This window comes from Myxine glutinosa, chromosome 8 (assembly GCF_964187855.1).
Source record: "Myxine glutinosa chromosome 8, kmMyxGlut1.1, whole genome shotgun sequence".
Lineage (NCBI taxonomy): Eukaryota > Metazoa > Chordata > Myxini > Myxiniformes > Myxinidae > Myxine > Myxine glutinosa.
The window spans coordinates 108,853,189-108,873,175 of NC_136268.1; the positions used below are offsets into that span (position 1 = coordinate 108,853,189).

Sequence of the window (19,987 nt, forward strand, 5' to 3'; positions counted from 1 at the left end):
TCTCCGACACGTCCCTCCCTTCGCAAAGTTTCTTATGCAGGCGCTGGAGGTACGCCTGCATGCGCTTCAAACGCTCTCGTTTCCCCGCGGCCCTCATTCGCCCGGCCGTTCGGAAAAACCCTATGGTCCTACGTTTCACCTCCTCCCACCAGGCTGCCGAGGTAGGGAAGAGGCACCTGACCGTTTCCCACTCCCTATACTTCCGAACGTAGGCACGCACTAAACTGTCATCCTGCAAAAGGTGACAGTTAAGCTTCCAGAGTCCAAAACACCGGGGACGCACCCCATTTAATTCAATACCCAGAGACAAACGACAGTGATCTGAAAATGCCACCGCGTGAAGTACCAGGTCCGGGTCGCCAAAATTTGGTGTCAAAAGAATGTAATCAATCCTAGCCCGACTGGTACCAGCCGCATCGGTCCGGGTGACCTCATTCCTTTCCGCACCCGTGTCCCTCAACCTAAAATCCTGAACAAGCCCTTTAAGGGCCCGCGCCGATGACTCCAGGGGCAACCTGTCCAAACTTGTATTAAAATCTCCCCCGACGATCACGGGGCCAGAGGTGGAGAGGAGGGGCCCCAACTGGCGCAGGAGCTCCACTCTTTCTCCCACCGTCGTTGGAGCGTACACATTGACCAAGGTCAGTGGGGTCGAGGAAACCACCACCCTGAGCACGGCCAATCGCCCCGGGATAATTTCTTCTAAACTAAGGACCTCGACATTCGGGCTCTTAATAAGGAACCCTAATCCTGCCGCCCTGTTAGTGTAGCTGCCGGACCAATACGACTCTCCGTACCGCCAATTTGCACGGAGGTATCCATACTCACCGTGCGGAATATGGCATTCCTGCAACAGGCAGACATCCCATTCAAAATTGCGCAGTTCTTCAAAAATAGCGATCCTCCGGACCGTGGTACGGACTCCCCGTACATTTAAACTCGTTAGTTTAAAGCTCATAGGTGTTAGTGTATTAATCACCAACCCTAGTGCAAACCACGAAAGGGGAGTCATAGGACTTATGAAGCTCCTCCCTCCTTGCCAAGACGCGACGAGCTACCATTCTTCCTCCCCCTGCGGTTCTTCCCGCAGCCGGGAGCCACGAGGGTGCCCGGGAGCCAGTCCCCATCTATGCAGACATTCTCCCCGGGTAGCAGGGAGAGGTCCTCCTGCTCGGGGGTCAAATAAATTACCCCCCCTCGCCCGCCACCCGGGGAAGAAAGCCACCAGTCCTCCGCGAGCAAACCCTCCTCGAGGCCCATGGCCACAGCTGCCCCCGGAGGAGGGGTAAGGTCAACGGGTGGGGAACGACTCACGGGGGAACGGGAACGTGAGCGTTCCGGGGAAGACGGCATTCGGGCCCTCCCCCGGAGACCTGCTGCGGCCAACCCCGACTGCGCCCCACCCCTACCACGAGCAGGCGATCCCCCAGGCCTGGATGGGTCGCTTGATGCACGGGGGGCTCTGCGCCCCACAGGGGTTTTCTTCTTTGATGTTCTTGTGTTCTTTCCCTGTGGGGCTTTGCCCAGAGGAGCTTTTCCTTTGTCCTGGCCCCTCCTCCGACGCTTCTTCTCGGTCCATTGTCCCGGGTCACTTTGCTCATAGCCGGAGGAGGAGCCATCACTTCCAGCCTCCGGCAGCGGGGTTTCTGGCACCGAGGATGTTTCTTCTGGCACAGAGGATGTTTCTTCTGACCCCGCCACCGGAGCCACCATTCCTCGTGCATCCTCCCCTCCCACCGCAGTGGGCCCGACACCCGGCGAAGCCACATCCAGGTCCTGATCTAACCCTCCCTCCTCCATGTTCTCCTTTCCCTCCACCTCCCTCCCTTTACTTTCTACGGGGCGGGGGGCTGACAAACACATTAGTCCCCCCCCCCCGACCCCAGATGCAATACCCTCCCCTGTCCCTTGGGCAAACCCCTCCCCCACCCCTTGGGCAACGCCCTCCCCAGCCCCTTGGACAACCCCCTCCCCAGCCCCTTGGACAACCCCCTCCCCAGCCCCTTGGACAACCCCCTCCCCAGCCCCTTGGACAACCCCCCCCCCAGCCCCTTGGACAACCCCCTCCCCCTCCCCAGCCCCTTGGACAACCCCCTCCCCAGCCCCTTGGGCAACCCCCTCCCCCACCCCTTGGGCAACCCCTTCCCCCATCCCTGGGGCAACCCCCTCCCCAGCCCCTTGGGCAACCCCCTCCCCAGCCCCTTGAGCAACCCCCTCCCCCACCCCTTGGGCAACACCCCCCCCAGTCCCTGGAGGCACACCGTCCCCTTTTCCTGTCCCTGGGGGCACACCGTCCCCTGTCCCTTGGGCAACACCCCCACTCCCGCCCGCAGCAGCACGCATCTTGCTCGCGTAACTCTGCGGGCAGGAGCGGAAAGTGTGCCCCGGCGCACCACAGAGGTTGCACCGCACCGCTTGGGTGCAGCGCTCCCTCAAATGTCCCAACTCGCCACACTGGGTGCAGATACTCGCTGTACACCCAGTAATCAAGTGGCCAAGTTGACCGCATCGGCGGCATAATTTCGGCTGTCCCGCGTAAAAGACTTGGCCTCGGTCCATCCCAACCATTATTCCATTAGGGATATGGGTGGCCGTGCCGTCCTGCCTCGTCCGCAGCTTTACCCGGAACTGCCGAGAACCGGTCCAAATACCGAGGCTGTTCCGGACGAGCCGTACTGGGCCTCGGATGTCCGCGTATCGACTGAGCCAAACCTTGACATCATAGTCACTCACGCCTTCGTTGTACAGGTGGACGGTCACGACTCTCTCCTGTGTTTCTGAGAGAGCCTCGACCGCCCAGTCTGCCAGTTTCCCAGCAGACCGAGCGGTAGCCCACCGGCGCCAGAACTCGGCAAGTCCCTGCCCTGTTTGGAAGGACACGTCGAAGCCACGGGCGAGGGAGATCAGGCAGAAAAAGTCAACAGCCTTGAACCCCAGCACACCCAACAATACATCTTTACCGAATTTATCTCCAGCCGGCACACTGCAAGCCACATCAACCAACCGAAACCGGACACAATTATGGCGCCTGCTCGCCATGCCGGGGTTCTAGGAGGGGCGGAGGACAACACTCGGGGTGGGGGGGGGGGGAGGGAGGGAGGGACGGGAGACGAAGGGGGGGGCACAAGACTCCCCCCTGTCTGGTGGGCAACGCCCCCCAAACAGGAGGAAGATGGGGGAAAGCAGGGAGGGAAAAACGAACGAAAATGCAGGACAAACAGGCAATAATCAAAGCAATAAGTAAATAATAAGAAATGCAAACACAGCAAAACACAGGAAACGAAAACACCGGCAAAGGAGAACAGAACTGGTTCACTATAGCCGACGTATCCGGGTCCACAGCACCAAACGAACACGCCTGTCACGTTTGGTTGTTCAGACACAAACAAGTCAACAAGATGGCGGGCCAACGGACTGCCGTTTATTCGTCATGGTGTCGTGAACATGCCGTAAACCATGACGTGAACATAACGTCATGATGTAATGCGTTATGTTACAACCATGTCGTAAACCATGACGTGAACATAACGTTATGATATAATGCGTTATGTCGCAGCTGTCTAGCCTGGGTTTGTATCCCGAAGCAAGCTATAAACTGTCATCCCAGTGTTTCACAGGCAGTGTGATCTGTGATTTATCAATGTGTGTACCATCTCTCGAATGGACATTAACTTAGGTGTCCCGTCTGCTGGCATTAGTTGGCAGACGTTAAAGATCCCACGGTGTTCTTCGGAATAGTAGGGTAGCCGAGCTCTGCTGCTGAGCCTGCTGAGGAAGCTTAGAGCTATTTCATATGCTCCCCAATGGGAATTCCTGACTATGCCAGTGCCTGTGGGGGGTTACTATTGACCTTTGGCCCAGGTCGCCATAAACCCTAACTACGTCACTGCTTACACACACCACGGCAACGAGATTTCCCAGAAGCCTCGGTGCAATTTCCTCTCACAATCTCATGATTCTCCAGATCCATTGCATGATCTGGTATTTCAGAATGAAGCCAGGTCTCCATGAAACATAATAGGCATGCATCTCTATACTCGTGCAAAATCCGAACATTTGCACATAGCTCGTCCATTTTGTTATGCAATGAACGAACATTACCCTAAACGATGGTGAGGGGGCATAATGGTGTAAGAGGGGCATGAAAGGGTAATGTACCCTGTGGATCTCATAATCACAGAATACTTAAGTGGCTTATCTTTGGACATATCTATGATATTAATTTTGTATCTCTGCATTACAGGTGTAAGAAATGCATTGAGAATGCAGATCAGAATAAGGAAAGTCCTCCAGGGAGTGCCCATGGTTCCCTGTTTTGCTTACATCATGATCATGTTGATATAATTTGTGGTGAAATGACCATCACAGGTTACGTACCGGTAACATTAAAAGTGCCGTGACTCATACCAGGCATGGATTTCGTCTTTCATTAGTACGATAGTAGATCTTTGTGCGTCATCGTGTGCCTGGCAGGCTTCATGCCCGGCAGCCACCGAGCTCGAGATCGTAATGCTCGACTGGCTTGGCAAAGCACTTCAACTTCCTGTGGAGTTTCTGTCAGGCAGCGGAGGAGGTGGTGGGGGAGTCATCCAGGCAAGGATTGTAGCGTGAATATTGCAAACAATGTAATCATTTCTAATGTACCTATATGCACCCCACATTTGCAGCAGCAATGTGTCACATCTGAATATCCTTACATTTTAGAGAACAGCGAGTGACGCAACTCTGATGTCAATGCTGTCAGCACGACACAAGACTCTGACAAAACTTGGAAGAGAGCAGCCGAACCAGGTGGATGGGAAACATCTCAGCAAGCTTGTGGCCTACATGTCTGATCAGGTGAGGTCAACACCTCAAGATTTTCAACCCTCATGATATCCATGTACATATTAGCGAAATAATTATTCACAACGGCGTTTGGCAATGTTTTTACATGGATGCTGTTAATCCCGACTTTGTGACAGGCTCATTCATCTGTAGAGCGTGCAGCCATAATCGGAGCGGTGCGTGTGCGGAAGCTTCCATCAGACGAGAAGTTTTCAATGAGAGGCGTGGAGTTAGAGAAAGCGATCAAACAAGACAAGGAGAATGGCTTGATTCCATTCTATGTGAGTGTTTTTTTTTTGAAAATTCCTAATTGTTGGGGTGTTGAGTGATCCTAACAGATGTGACTCAGTCCAAACATTCTGTCACATCACTTGTATCTTATTGAGGTTGTACACAGGATTAGAGATGAGGGAGCGTACTTGCCATCAAATTGTCTAATCTGAATATGATTCTCGATGCGACGATAAACCGATAAACCATTAGATTGGTGCTTCACAGGCATCAACATGTGGACCATCCATCAGGTGGACATTCATCCCGAGACCTGACTGCCAGCATTGGTTGCTGGTTAACATTAAATGATGTCCCAGTGTAGTCTTTACTAAGCATATGCGATTGTCACGGGCACCCTGGTCAAATTCCAAAATTCATGCAATACTGTGCAGGGGAACTGCATCAGCGGCAAAGCTGTGCCTCAGCAATGATCCAAACACATTCTAAATACACCCTGGTCTGACATTCATCTACTCTACTCTAACTACCACTACTTCTTTAAGGGCTCCAATTATCCCAAACTTCATGTGGAAATACTGTTATGTCGGTGGGGTAGGGGGATACATAGATCCAGGTAGATCTGCAAAGGTATCATGCTCCGACTGTCAAAAAGAAGAAGAACCATCTCGATGTAAATAAGTCAGGGACCTGTCTCACCCGAATGTCGGATTAAGCTTGTGTCTGTGTCCCCGCCATGAGGAGGCAGGGCATGTTAAGTAGTTTTAGGGTTTATGCTAATTCCCGGGTGTGTCGTCCCCTCTGTGATCATTCCAGTATCCCTTATGGAAACACATCACATACATTAGTTAGCCCCATTAGCGCACACATTAATAAATACCCCCCCCCCCCCCCTCACAATGACTGACCGGAAAGACAAACAGGAAGCGACCACGCACGACACCAGCAGGGCGACAGACATCGCACAGGCAGGCTGAGCGCCATGCCCAAGATAACTCGTGATTGACAAGGGGGGAGGGGCGAGTTGGAAGCAGGTCACCGATTGGCAGAGTAGGGAAGGACGTGATTGGTCAGGGGAGGGGCAGAAAGCTTCCCCGTGGTTGGGGGTAAGGAAGGTGAAGGACGTGCCACACTGATTGGCCACCGACCGATGACACCACGGCCAATCAGTGAAGAGGGCGCGAAAGAACCACAAGAAGCAACGTGCTGATTGGAGGAGAAGCGCCGGTGACGTGAAGAGGGCGCGAAAAGCTACGAGCAAGCGATGCACTGGTTGGTGGGAGAGAGAGCTGATGTCAGACGACGAGCGACAAAACGACTCACTCACCGGCATTTTCCTTCTCGCTCGATTTGGCTTCCTTCCTGCCTGGACCTCCCTTCTGCCCTTGCCTTTCTCTCTTGCCTTGGCTTCCTTCCTGCCTGGACCTCCCTTCTGCCCTTGCCTTTCTTCTCGTTTTGGTTTCCTTCCTGTTTGGACCTCCCTTCTGCCCTTGCCTTTCTCTCCCGTTTGGACCTCTTCCTTTGTGATCCGCAAATTGCCTGCGTTACGACGGACGTTGGGGAAACAGAGCGCCGTCTATTCTCCTCCCTGGTGTTCACGTGCGAGCAAGGCTTGCCGCTGAACGGGCGAGACCGGTGCAAGCGAGGCGCTCGATGAGGCCTGACGGAGCGCGAACAAGGGTGCATCGAGGCCTGGTGAACGGGGGCGTGGGGAGGCCTGCTTCATGCCAACATCGGAGCCGGACGACGAGCTTGGAAGCCGACGACTCCTGACGGACACTGCCAGACAGAGATAAGATGCACCACGCAGAACCACAACGTTTTCTTTCATTTATCCTTTCCATTTGTATTGTATTTGAAGTGAGGTGTGGGGACGTCCCGATTTAGGAATAATATTTATTTACCGGCGCGTTTCTTTGTTATCGGGTTCTGTTTAATAAATATTCCTTTTGTACATTTTACATCCGTCTCGAGTTTAATCACTTTTCAGGTTGAAGACGCCTGCGCGCGGCGCCCTCAAGGTAAGTCGGCATACTCCCCAAACCACCCTGCTCGCGTATCGTCCGCCATCAATTGGAAACGCCTCAAAGTAAGCTCAATTAGCTATCCATGGACGCTCTGTCTTAATAGAGCCCTTCACAGGACAATACTTTTGGTGAAGAATCTCATCAAAAGTTGGGAGAAAACACAGGACTTTGTAAATTATGATACTGACAAGCAAACATCTTTTGGCTTGATGTTACCTCAAACAACCAGTATGTAGATCAGAGTAACTGCGCACAAAGCATGTCTCGAGCAAAGGTTCCCAACAACTGTGTTTCCATCCTGAGGCAAACTAAAAACATCATCTTGCTAATCTCAAGACTGAACTCTCCAACCAATGTCCTTCCTTCAAATCGTCAAATGCATCTCATGTGTATGCTGTCCTACCATACTCTCACTCATCTCAAACAGCCGAACAATAGTCTCTGCTTGAGACAAAGTAGAATGGCTCAACTCAGTGTTGCCTGCCAATCTCGTAAACCCAACTTGTAACACAACCCACCCCTCCACCCTCTGGTTCCCCCTTACTTCCTCACACCAACTGCATTTCCTGACTCTGTGTCCTTTATACCCAAGAAGGTGCAGAAAGTTCTGCAATATCCCGACTCTTTTGTGATGACTCTCAGATGGTGTCAGACAGTACCCATGTCCTCAAATCTTGCTCTGCCCCTCTCTTCAGCCAGTCTTCCTCTTTTGGGTGCCCCCCTTTCATCCCCAACCCTATCTGCCTGCTCCAACATTATTTCTATTCACAAGAATGGTGAAAAACTCCCTTCAAATGCAGGCTCAGAAGCTTATTTCCAAGCACTATAAGCAAGGTTATGGAATTATCATCACTGCTGTTACAGTCTTTCATCTTTTCAAACAATCTAATATCTTCCCATCAGTTTGGATTCCATCCCAGTTACTCAACTATGGACATGCTGCTGCTTCTAAGAAATGGCCGGAGGGCCATAAGTCTCCTAGAATGCGGTCAAGCCCATATCCCTGGATATATCTCAGGCATTTGACACATTGAGGCATCCTTATCATCACATTCAGCTCGTTGATTGTGGTATACAAAGCCACCTTCATACCTGACTTTCTGACTGAAGTTGTATGAGAAATGCACAAACTCCAACAGCGCATTCACCTGGCAGCTATGTCCATCCTCAGATGTGGTGACCAACACTGCACACAATATTTTTTTATGAGGCCTCATTACATTTCTGAACATTGTTAACACTACCTCTTTTAATTTAAAATTTATCCCCTTGCTCAGCCTGATGCCATGGGAACTAAGGCCTTCAATATCATTGGAATCTACCATGATGAAGCTGAATGATGAAGTCTATGGGCCTGTCACTTTCACATCACAGACAGGGCGGTAGTCTCTCTGTCCTCTACCACCTCTTTTGTGGTCTTGCGCCCTCTGCTCGTTCCGTGCTGTGCCCCCCCCCCCCCATGTTTCTGCAGGGTGCACATGCTCCACCAGTAACCCCCTTCTTGTGAAATTCACAAAATCCAGAATCACTGCTCATATCCACTCATTTGTTCAGATTTTTTCCTGTCTGTAGAACCAACTTCCCCAGTATCTTCAATGTCATTCTCTTCTCCAGGACTTCAAGACAGCTCTTCACCACCATCTCAGATCATCCCCAGTCCAAAAACATGACACTTTCTACTCCTGTTGACCATCCCCAAGCCCACCCCTTTTCAAGTTTCCAGTTTTTCCTTCCTGAGATTTTGCGGCTGTGTCCATCTTGTCCGATCCCTGTGTCCCCGCTAGCCATCATTCTTCCCCACATCCCTTATTTCTTAAAGTCTCCCACTATGTATGTTGTCCCTCATTTCTACCACGATGAAATGCCACTCGTAGACCAGCAAATTTGCCGCTCGTAGAGCCCGCCCACGTCCTTGTTTCTCAAGACAGTGCGGGGTAATGTGTTCTCTGAACTCTCTAGTTCTCTCTTTTCTTGCTCTGCTTCCTCTATTTCTCATCTTCCCCTTCGTCTGCCTCTAGTTCTAGTCACTTGTGCACTTTTATATCTGCATTCCAGGTACGCTTTTTCTCCAAACCCCAAACTTGTCAAAACATGATCTTGTCTGTTAGGGTACATTCACCATACCATTGTCCGATTTTACTGCAATCATTATTATCAATGTGGGAAGGATATCTCAAGGAGCTGTTGAACTGGGAATGAAGCAACAGTGAGCTGGAGCTCCCGTGTTATGCAGCATCGAAGAGGATGAAGAAGGGAAGAGCTGAGGGAGGAGATTTGTGTGCAGATGAGCTTGATGGGGAGAATCGGGAGATTGGTGAAATGCCAGCTCAGATGGGCTGGACACTTGATGCGGATGGGAGAAGAGGGAATGGCATAGAGAATGGATAGGTTGAGGGAGCAAGGTAGGAGGAAAAGTGGTCGACCGCGGTTGAGTTGGGAGGATTGTATGAGGAGGGTTATCAGTAAAATGGGGGTTGTTGGAGAGTGGAGAGAGAGGATGGCTGAGGACAGGGTTCCCGGAGGAGTATTGTGGTCAAGGCAAGGCAGAAGTTTGGTGCCTTATAAAGGGAAGGGGAGGAGAAGAAAAATATAATCAGCCCAATTCCCATTTCACTCATTCTTACCTCACAAGCAAAACAAATATAAAACGTTTCTTTGAAAAAATTATAATAAACGTGCATGTTCTAAATTCATCAACGGTTCCAATCAATCAAAACAAAACATCACAAAAAAGAGAAATTCTCATGTTAGTAACAAAATATGAAATAGTTATTTTAATATATTCGACATTGGGTTAAGGCCGTTGGGTTCCATTAATCAAATAATTAAAGAAACAGCACAGCTTTCCAGAAATTGGAAAAGTACTACTCCATGATTTGGAGAAAACAGCATGGGTAGAGTATACCTGGACACGAGTAAAGTTTCTTATCCTGGACTTTCTCAGGCCATGATTAGATAAATTCTTACCCATTCAATGTACCTTTGTCTGCATTACAAGGACATTTGCACAGAATGGACAAACAACATAGTTTGTGGAACTTGAACCTGGCAACCCATCATGATGAACTATTTTTTGAGATGGAAATAACAAACAGGCAAATCCAAAATGTATTATTTGTGTGAGGAGTGACCGTTTGCATTAAGAATAGAATCGATCATGTTTGTTCAAAATACATGAAAATGTTACATCCAATGGTTGGATTCCAACGCAAGGTCTCCCACTGCTACCCCAATGTAGAACATTTGTGTTCAAATGTCAAGCTGCTTGATAAGTGTTACTTTAACACAGAAAGACATTTTCACCCTGTGGGGCTTGTCTTACAAAATGTCAAGAATCATGTGAGTAATATAGCAAAGAGCGTTTTGGCGAGTAAATGTTAAATGTTAACCACAACAGAATCAATTTTGGTCCAAAGTCTCTTACACTTTCCTGTCTGACAGCTCTGTGCTACTCTGGGAACCACAAGCTCCTGTGCCTTCGACAACATCTTGGAACTTGGTCCCATCTGTGAGTCTCATATGGTGTTTTACACAAGTCCACACTAGGCCACACTCATGCAGTATTCACAATTGCAGTCATTCCGTTAACAATCAGGTAGGTCAGGTATGGGAGCATGCCCGAACAGCACGTCGCCACGTCCACTTTCCGCCGGTACTCCACAGACCTCTGTCTGGTCATCCCTCAGTCAGATGCTCAGCCCATCCCCATCTCCTTGAGATACCAGTCAACCTGCTGCAACCATGAGGCAACGTAGACGGCCCGTTAGGCTCCTCCACTCACGAACCTGCTTCGCAGAAACAATCTGGTGAACAGGATCAGCGTGAGGAGAAAAGAGTTATATGTCCATTCAGCCACACCTGATGCTCACGGACTATACAGATAACAAATCTGAGTCTCTGAGCAAACGTTCGTTCAACACAAAGTCCAACCAGTAAAAGTCAGGGTTTCTCTGAAGAGACCCAATACCGAAGGAGTTATGTCTTTGTCTCAGATCCCTGGTCAGAGTCCAAGTCTCATATCCGTAGAGCAAGACTGAAAGCACCAAGGGATTAAAGACTCAGACTTTCGTCTTCGTGGATAGATACCGACAGCTCTACACCCCACGGTCTAATGAATCCAGGACTCCACAGGCCCGACTCAGACGTCTTGTCTTAAAAATCCAAGTCCACGACAGTGTCTCCAAGCTGAGTTTAATCAGAATCGATCTCTAACAGCATCTAAGAAGAAATCAATGATCATGGTATCAGTACACTACGATCATACGATCAAGAGTTGATATGACATCCAAGCAAACAAGCGTAGGAACATGCAATGTATTTCCCCTTACCATTCTAGACATGCACATGAATCACACAGAATAAATGTCACAGGACTGCCCTCCGCTCTTGGCGGTCAAGATCCTATAATGACCATATAGTGGACAGAAGATGCAATAACACCTGGGTTACAAGTTGGATACATTTTTATGACACGTCTGTCAACATCTAGCTCACAATATGCGGAGACATGACTATCACTGCCAAGGTAAGTGACCTCAATATCCTCACCGAGAGGTACAGACAAGATAGATCCTTGGATGCGTTAACAATGGAACCTCTTAATGTTTCACTACTTTAATCCTGTTCACTTAATGCACATAACAAAATAATTATGAAAAGACCATCACGTGGAATTGCTCCACGTGATGGTCTTTTCATAATTATTTTGTTAAACATCCCATTTTATACAAGCAAAGTTTGTGTTATATAATATTCAACCATGATCCAGATGTAAGCTTCTTTGGTTTGTTTTGGACTGTACTAGGCCAGCGTGAGGGAATCTGGATGCACATCGATGCAGCATATGCTGGGAGTGCTTTCATTTGTCCCGAGTTCCGGCCTTTGCTCAACGGCGTGGAGGTGAGGATTGGACAAGTAGACAAACTACTACTGGAGCACCATTCATGGAATGTAAACACGATTTATAGAATGCCATAACATTACATTCTTGGGGAAAATGCCAGGGGCATAGAAAAGGCCCCTTTATATGGTATGTGTCATGTGGCAAAGTATATAAAAGAAGGGACATTCAAAAAATATCTTAATGCATGCTGGACTAATGGACTACCCTTGTGTTCTTCGGAGGAACCAAAATAATGCTCTAGAAAAGTTTATATAAAGGGGCACCCTACATCTGGCAAATAAAATACATTTATTTCTTCATGCAGCTGTATCTATCAAATTGGCACCCAATTACAATAAATTGTGTATATACGAGTATATATGTATATTTATATATAGAGGGTGTTTCAGAAAGAGTGATACAACTTTAAACGTTTATTTACAAAGAAACAGAAACCTCAGGAATGTGAACCAAACATTTCTTGAAAGCTTATGACATAGTATTTTCTATCACTGATTGCTATTGCAGTAAGTCACTGCTAGAGTTAGTGAGAGGCCAAGGTCTGAAATTGGCATTTACGCAAAATCCTTGAAATTGACGTTCTCGATGTGTGCCCCTCCGCGGTTCATACAGGCATTGATCCTGGCGCCAAAGTTCTGTCCAACTTTCCTGTAGGTATCATGTGGCACTGCCTGGAGGTAGTCTGACACCTGCTTCAGATCATCCAGTGTGGCAGGGCAGTTGACATAGATAGAGTGGTACCCAGGGCAACGAGGCGGTTTCTGAAGAGCTGCTGCAGGAAAGTGAAGGTGTCACCAGCTGTATGCGGAGGTGCACCATCCTGCATAAACCAGGTCATGCTGAGCTGGTCTGGGGTGACCTTTTGGGCGAGATCATTATGGAACTTCTGGAGCACGGCCCGGTAGCGCTCACCGTTGATCGTCACCATCCTGCTGTTGTCATTCTCAAACCAGTAAGGCCCGAGCATTCCCCATTTGGCATTGAAGGCGCAGAAGCATGTGACCTTAGGCCCTTTCAGGTACCTCTCAGTGATCTCAGGTGGTTCTGCCCCCCAGAAAATGTTGTTGTGGTTGTTGATTTAGTCTCATACCACAGAGCCACCACGTTTGTCTTCTGCTCCACTGTCAATGGCATAGTTGAGCAACGGAGCTAGAAATCTCAGGGAAAAAATACCACAATAACACCACCAAACCCTGTAAAGCAAAACGGTACAGGTCAAAAAACAAAGAAATGGCAGGAAGTCAAAGTTGCATCAACCTTTTCGAAACGCCCTGTATATATATATATATATATATATATATTTATATATATATATATATTGTTACAGACGTGGCTTAGATGTTATTTACCGAGCGGTTTGGTATGACCACGTCTGCACAAGTTACCCGATTATACCCGAACGTTGACTAATCGCGCTACGCTAGGTCAATGAAGGAAAAGACACACGGCTGGGATTAAAATGACACGACACCATGGATACGGTTCTCAAGACCTCCGGAGGAGATTATATTCGTTCGGAAGGTCAGATTACAGGGACGAGAGGTACAGCATAGAAAGACAAGCACTTAGACACAATCTTATATTAACCCCAACAGACGACAGATAAACGGGACAAAAGGCTGACTCACACGGGGATTGATGGCTAGGAAAGGCAGGATCGATGGCTCCAGGTGCACCTGGGCTCAGGGACAGAATCGGCTCGGTCCGGTCCAGAGATGCAGCATGCAGGGAGGTCGCAGCGCTCGGAGGTAGTGACTTGCTCTTCTTCAAGCTGGGGGCGCATCTGACCTCACATCCGGTGAGTCGCTTCGTATATCCGGCGGGGAGTGACACGCCCTCGGCTCGTTAGCTCCGCCTCGTGGAATCGGCACGTTGCTTCTCATTGGGTGCGTGCGGGGGGGTTTACCAGGCTCCGCCCTTGACGAGGAGCTGACAGCCAGCCCCTTCGTGGTAACCCCGTGGAGCGCATGGTCATGGCGGCTAACCGAGCTGGTGGGAGGACGCACACTCCCCCCGCGCGCCGTGGTTGTAGTTGTTGTTGTAGCTGTAGTTGTTGTTGTTGTTGTTGTTTGGGGAAGAAGATGGAAGGAGGTATGGGAAAGGTCCTAAACTCACTACTGGTGCCATATAATCACATTCTGGTGCAACGAAGAGTCAGAATTAATGGAAACGAGTCCTTAACTGACATAGACTAAGAATAACTAGCAAGATGTCCGAAAGTTGTCCACGTGTGACGCGGTGGACCTGGGCACGACACCCAATGGGGGAAAAAGGGGAAGGTCGGCTCCACTGATTGTTGTTTACAGACAACGGGACTAGGGAATGGGGGATTGGGGATAGTTGGGGAGTATTGGGGAAATAGGGGAATATTTACAAGCGGATATGGAGGCCAAATTCCATATTCGCAACAATATATATATATATATATATATATATATATATATATATATATATATATATATATATATATATATATATATATATATATATATATATATATATATATTGTTGCGGATATGAGGATGGTATTTTTTTTGATTGTGTAACATGGTTGAATATGGCCCCTCCTGCCTCCAGAGTTGTGTAAAGGTAAAAAGGGCGTCCCGGTAGTTATTCCATGAAACACCACATTGCAGGACACGATAAAACCCTTGTTCAGTAGCTTATATCTTATTATGTGTTTTAGAGTAAGGCCTTGTCTTCCATTAGAATGACACTCCATTGCACCAAGTGAAAGAGATAGATTCCCTTCATTCCCATTCTCAAAAACCTCCATTTCAGCCTTTCGTCATTGCCAAGCCTCGATTGGCAATTACATCCCCTCCAAAGCCGCCATTGGCCACGAGGCAGGGTTGGGGAAGAAAGGCGGGTCCCCACCTCATCAGAGAGGGGAGGAGTGAGTAAGCCCCACTCAACCAACCACAAACAAGGGGTTGGACTTCGAGAGGGTGTGGCAAGAAAGATCAAGGAGGTTCGCAAAGGTTGAGGGGCGGGGCATATATAACCCACTGCGGGACGTTCCCCAAGCAGATGAGTTCTGAGTCTGAAAAGAGACGACCTTCAGAGAGACAAGTGCGCAAGGAGAGAAAGACGCGTCAGACGATTTGGGAGAAAGAAGGGGAGGACCCAAAAGAGCCCGAGACGTGGAGCGACAACCAGCCCCGGCCGCGTGCAGCGAGATACGCGTGCCGCCGTCGCCCTGCTCGCTTCCAGCCTGACGAGGCCCGGCTTGCTGTGCGCCCTGCCAAGCCTTCCAGCTTGTGGTCCGAGCTGAACATTCCTCCTTCCAGCCAATCCACTCTGCAATTCCCCGCGTGAGTCTGTGTCTTCGTTTGTTCTGTCCTGGGTATTAATTAAGCCTGTTAGGCAAGCTAGTCATTTGCACTGTGTCACCTGCGTCTCATGTCCCCTGTAAATAATCGTGACTGCCTTTTTGCTTATGTGTGTAAATAATAATAAACCCCGTTACTCTTCTGTACGTCTCCTTCTTCCTCTTTGCATTCGTCGTCTTAGTCTTTTCCCGATTGAATAGTGGTGGCGCGATACGGCCAACGTTTGGGTGAATCGGGTTTAGTCGGGGAACAACTGTTCGGCCGCGGTTACCTCCGCTCGGTAAAAATAACATCTAATCCGCGGACCGTAACAAATTGGTGTCAGGAGTGGGATACGGACCCGAAGCGCGCTTAACGCGCTCAAAATTACAAGCTGCTGGAAATTTGTGTTGTAAAGCAAAACCCGAATTTTGAAATCGCGCCATGGCTGGTCAAGGCGACGGGATGCCGGTGGGAGAGATACAGATAGACGGGGTAGAATCGACCCAGGACCTCGGGGAAATGTATGTGGAGGAAAGGGTGGAGAAGAGTAAAGAAGGTGTGGTTGAGGGGGTATCAGGCGCACAAAATGGCGCTCTCGCGCACGTGGTTGAGGGGGCCACGGCCGCGGAACCAATGAGCGCGGTCCAAATGCAAGCCTTCATGGCCCAATTCATGGTGGAAATGCAGGGAAAAAACGACAGTATGGAACAAATGGAAGACAGAAGGAGGGCTGATAGTGAGAAAATGGAAAGCAGAATGATGGGAGCAATGAGGGACGAAGCGAGGAGTACCGTTGAGGGGTTAGACAAACAGTTTGAGGGGTTAGACAAACAATTTGAGGGGTTAGACAATAAATTTGAGGGGTTAGACAATGGGATAGAAGGGGTGAAAAATGGGTTAAGGGGGTTAGAAAATAGGATGGAAGGCAAATTGCGGGAGATAGGGGAGCAATCCGCCCGAGAAATTAAACAAATGGGAGAGCAGATAGAGGAGGTGAAAATCGGGTTAGAAAGTAAATTGGATGCTCAGAGGGATGAATTGGGACAGATGAGGGTGGCATCTACAAAAGAGATGGAGGAGATGAAAGAGGAGATACGACGAGGTGTAAGTGAGGAGGTCTCGGGGGTGAGGTTACAAGGGGGAATAGAGGGTCTGAAGCGAGGTGAACCGCGGGGTAAAGCGAGGTGAAAAGCGTATGGAGAAAGAAGTGAGGAATAATACGGCGAGGTTACAAGGGGGAATAGAGGGTCTGACGAGGGGAGTAGAACAGCTGACAGTGGGACAAAAGGAACTAGTGGACCAAGTGGAAAAGAACACGGCAATAATCGGGGGGTTAAAAGCGACACAAAAAGACATTAAGAACGAATTAATAGCGACACAGAAGGAATGTCAGATGGTACATGAGGGGTTGACGAAGAAGTTGGAAGAGGTGACAGAAGTAATGGAGACGAAGGACCGATAGGTGAGGACGCACATAGAAACGGTTAAAGTGGCGTTAGAGGAAGAGATAGAGGGGGTGCACAGGGAGATGAAGGAGGTAAAGGAAAAATTAGAGGAGGTGGAAGAAGGGGTGAGTGAAATTAAGAAGAGATGGAGGGAAACTAAAAAGGAGATAAGGGAGGAAGTGATGGAGTATGTGCAAGGTCTGTGTTCAAATCATGATGATGTGCTCACTCACCAAATAAAGAGTTTGCAGGTGGCGAAGGAGGTGCGGAGACGTGGTGCCAAGGTGAGTGGCGATATACGAGAAAATGTATATGATGTGAGGGGAGCTTCAGTCGGCTTGGGGGTTGCTTTGGACCCGGGTGTTCGTGAGAGGCCGTTGGTGAAGTGTGCGACAGGTACGGTGTGTGAAGGAGGAGGTGTGCGAGAATGTCCGACTCTGGGGTGTGTGAGGAAAAAGTGCGCGCCAAGGAGTGAGTGTGCTGTCGAGAGTGAGTCGGTCGTAGCGCGTGTGCGAGGGAGCACATGGAAGCGCGTAGTGAGGAGTGTTACAGAGGATGTAACGAGAGAATGTACGCCGGTGGTGAGTGTTACGGAGGAAGTAACGGGAGAGTGTGCGCAAGAGAGTGCGCGAGAAAGGTGTGTAACGGACGGGTGCATGGGGAAAGAGTGCGCTGTCAAGAGTAAGGGAGAATGCTCGCCTGTGGTGAGTGTTACGGAGGAAGTAACGGGAGAGTGTGCGCAAGAGGATGCGCGAGAAAGGTGTGTAACGGACAGGTGCATGGGGAAAGAGTGCACTGTCAAGAGTAAGGGAGAATGCACGCCTGTGGTGAGTGTTACAGAGGAAGTAACGGGAGAGTGTGCGCAAGAGGGTGCACGAGAAAGGTGTGTAACGGACAGGTGCATGAGGAAAGAGTGCGCTGTCGAGAGTAAGGGTGAGTGCGCTGTCAAGAGTGGTGGTGGAAGTAGTGAGAGTGACACGGAGCGTGAGTTGGTTGTGACAGGTGAGAGAGGATGTACACCTGGAATGGAAGGAAGCACACCTGGAATGGTAGAGCGTGTATGGGAATGCACACTGGAATTAGTAGTGAGACACGTGGTTGGGTGTGCGAGTGAGAGCACACCTGTGGTTGTCACAGAGGAGGTGACCGAGAAGGGGGCGCGAAGAGGTGTGTTGGTGAGGGGTGCGAACAACGAATGTGTGCCAAGGTGTTCGGTGGTCAGGTGTGTGACCAAGTCTGTGAGCGGAATGAGTGCACCTGGGTGTGTAAGAGAAGGTGCAATGACGAGGAGCATGGGAACAGCTGGATGTCTGAGCAAGGAACGGGCTGCGGGGTGTAAGCATGCAGGTGAGGCATCGACGGTAACCGGGTTAGCGGTTAGAGCGACTTATAGCCGAATCGGGCCCTCGGTGCGCGTCGGGCAGCTTCGCGTGCCGCGAGGACCAGCGGGGATCCGAACCACGGCGGGTTCGAAAGGACCGCCGTACGTGATCCACGCTGTGCCTCGCTTTGAATGGCCGCGTCCGTGCTCCACTAGGCGGAGCGGGCAGCCCGATAGGAAGGGTCGTCATGGCGACCCCTTTTTGTTGAGACGTTCCGGCAGGTCGAGGTCGGGCCATGGGATGGCTCCGTGCCGAGGTGGTGCGTGGGATCTCGGTCCGGGTAAGCATCCTTCCCTGCACCGAATGCGGGACGTATCCAGCCGCTGGCACCAAACAACCCGCATTCATTGCTCGGCTTTACGAAGCCGGGCTGTAGAAGTGAATTGGCGCACCGAGAGGCATTAGTAAGTTGACTGTAATGATGAGGTTAGTGTTTTGGACCCAAAATTAGAAAAAGGCAAAATTTGATGATTGGCAAAGGATTAGCAGTAATGATTGGCAGAGGATTGGTAGAGTGATTGGCAAATTTTTGATTGGCTGAAATTTGGTGAGTAAGATTTATAGTAAGAGATGTGATGGGATGGCCAATCCACCATCCCTCACAACGAGGGGGGCAAAGGAGCACTAGTTTTATGGGGTTGATGGCAGTGAAAACTAGCCCGGGTGGGTTAGGATATATCGTGTGTAGGGATCTAGCGAAGATGACATTAGGTAACGTTAAGGTTAGGTAGTGACGGACACCTGTAGTGGGGACGCAGGTAGATTAGAGTGGATGATAATGACGAGGGAGCGCAATAATGTAAGGGGCGACTGGGAAGCGCAAGTTTCAGAGGGGAGTAGTTAGATGAGATGATGCCGTGTGAGTGTTGGAGGTGTATAGAAGTGTATTGTGAAAAGTGTGTAAGGAACAGGTGTGATTGCACAGGTGTGCAACTGAACAGGTGGATGGGGCAGTGTTTGAGTGAGTGATGGTGATGTGTGTTGTGTTGACCAACTGGTCCAGGAAGAGGAGGAGGATGCAGGTGGCACCAGGTGTGAGTGCACAGGTGTGCAACAACAGGTATGAGGAACAGGTGTGTGGAATACATGGAGTGTGGAATATATGGAGTATTGGAATGGATGGTCGTGGAGTGAGTATGGTGGAAACTATGGAGTGGAGTGGATGGTGCGGAGGTGTGAATGGGGGAAGAGTGGACCCCCATCACGAATACCGGGTAGTGTAAGTGTTAGGTAGAGGGTACAGGTAAATTGTGGTTGGATATTGGCATCTGTGGTGCGGGTGAGAGAATGGTATTTGGATGGGTGCATTAGTGTTGTGGAAATGGCTGGGCGTGTAGCCTGTTAGTGTGTGTAGTTGGTTTGGGCACTCCACCACTGTGAGGATGTCGGCCAGGTGAGGCCGCAGGTGGGCTCTGGGATCCGGTAGAGTTGTGGATGGGGCCCGAGGATCCGGAGGACGGACCCGGGTAGCCCAGTGCCAGAGGGCACCGAGTGGGGTGACAGAGTCAGGAGGGGCCTTCCCCAGTTAGTTAGGTTAGGGTGAGGAGCTAGGTAAGCTCGGGTGGCAACTACAGTGGTGGAGGTGTGCAGGTGGGTAGACCTGCTGGGAGAGCTGCATGACCCAGCCCAGAAATTGTGCAAGGGCACCGGGAGATGAATCGGGGGAGTGAGACCCCAAATTGAGAAGCACCACAGTTTGGTCAATGGGAATTGGTTTTTAGAACCCATAGTGTAAGTTGGCCAATGGATTGGCAGGGAAAGACCCCGGGTAGAGTAAAGAGTGTTAAAGTCATTTAGAAAGTAGTTAGGATGAAGTCACCTTGCACCATCTGCATCCACTCATCTGAGATGACGTACC

At 49.8% G+C, this 19,987-nt stretch overlaps 1 protein-coding gene across 2 annotated transcripts in view; it reads left to right on the forward strand.

The window, feature by feature from the left end:
- The window catches only part of LOC137432830 (aromatic-L-amino-acid decarboxylase-like), a 171,863-nt gene that overhangs the window by 26,329 nt on the left and 125,547 nt on the right, over positions 1–19,987 (forward strand). For both annotated transcript variants that reach the window (XM_068125071.2, XM_068125072.2), the window contains exons 4-8: positions 4,474–4,593; positions 4,705–4,839; positions 4,965–5,108; positions 10,527–10,593; positions 11,890–11,984. In XM_068125071.2, coding sequence (XP_067981172.2) covers positions 4,474–4,593; positions 4,705–4,839; positions 4,965–5,108; positions 10,527–10,593; positions 11,890–11,984 — 561 coding nt within the window. The remainder of the gene's footprint in view (positions 1–4,473; positions 4,594–4,704; positions 4,840–4,964; positions 5,109–10,526; positions 10,594–11,889; positions 11,985–19,987) is intronic.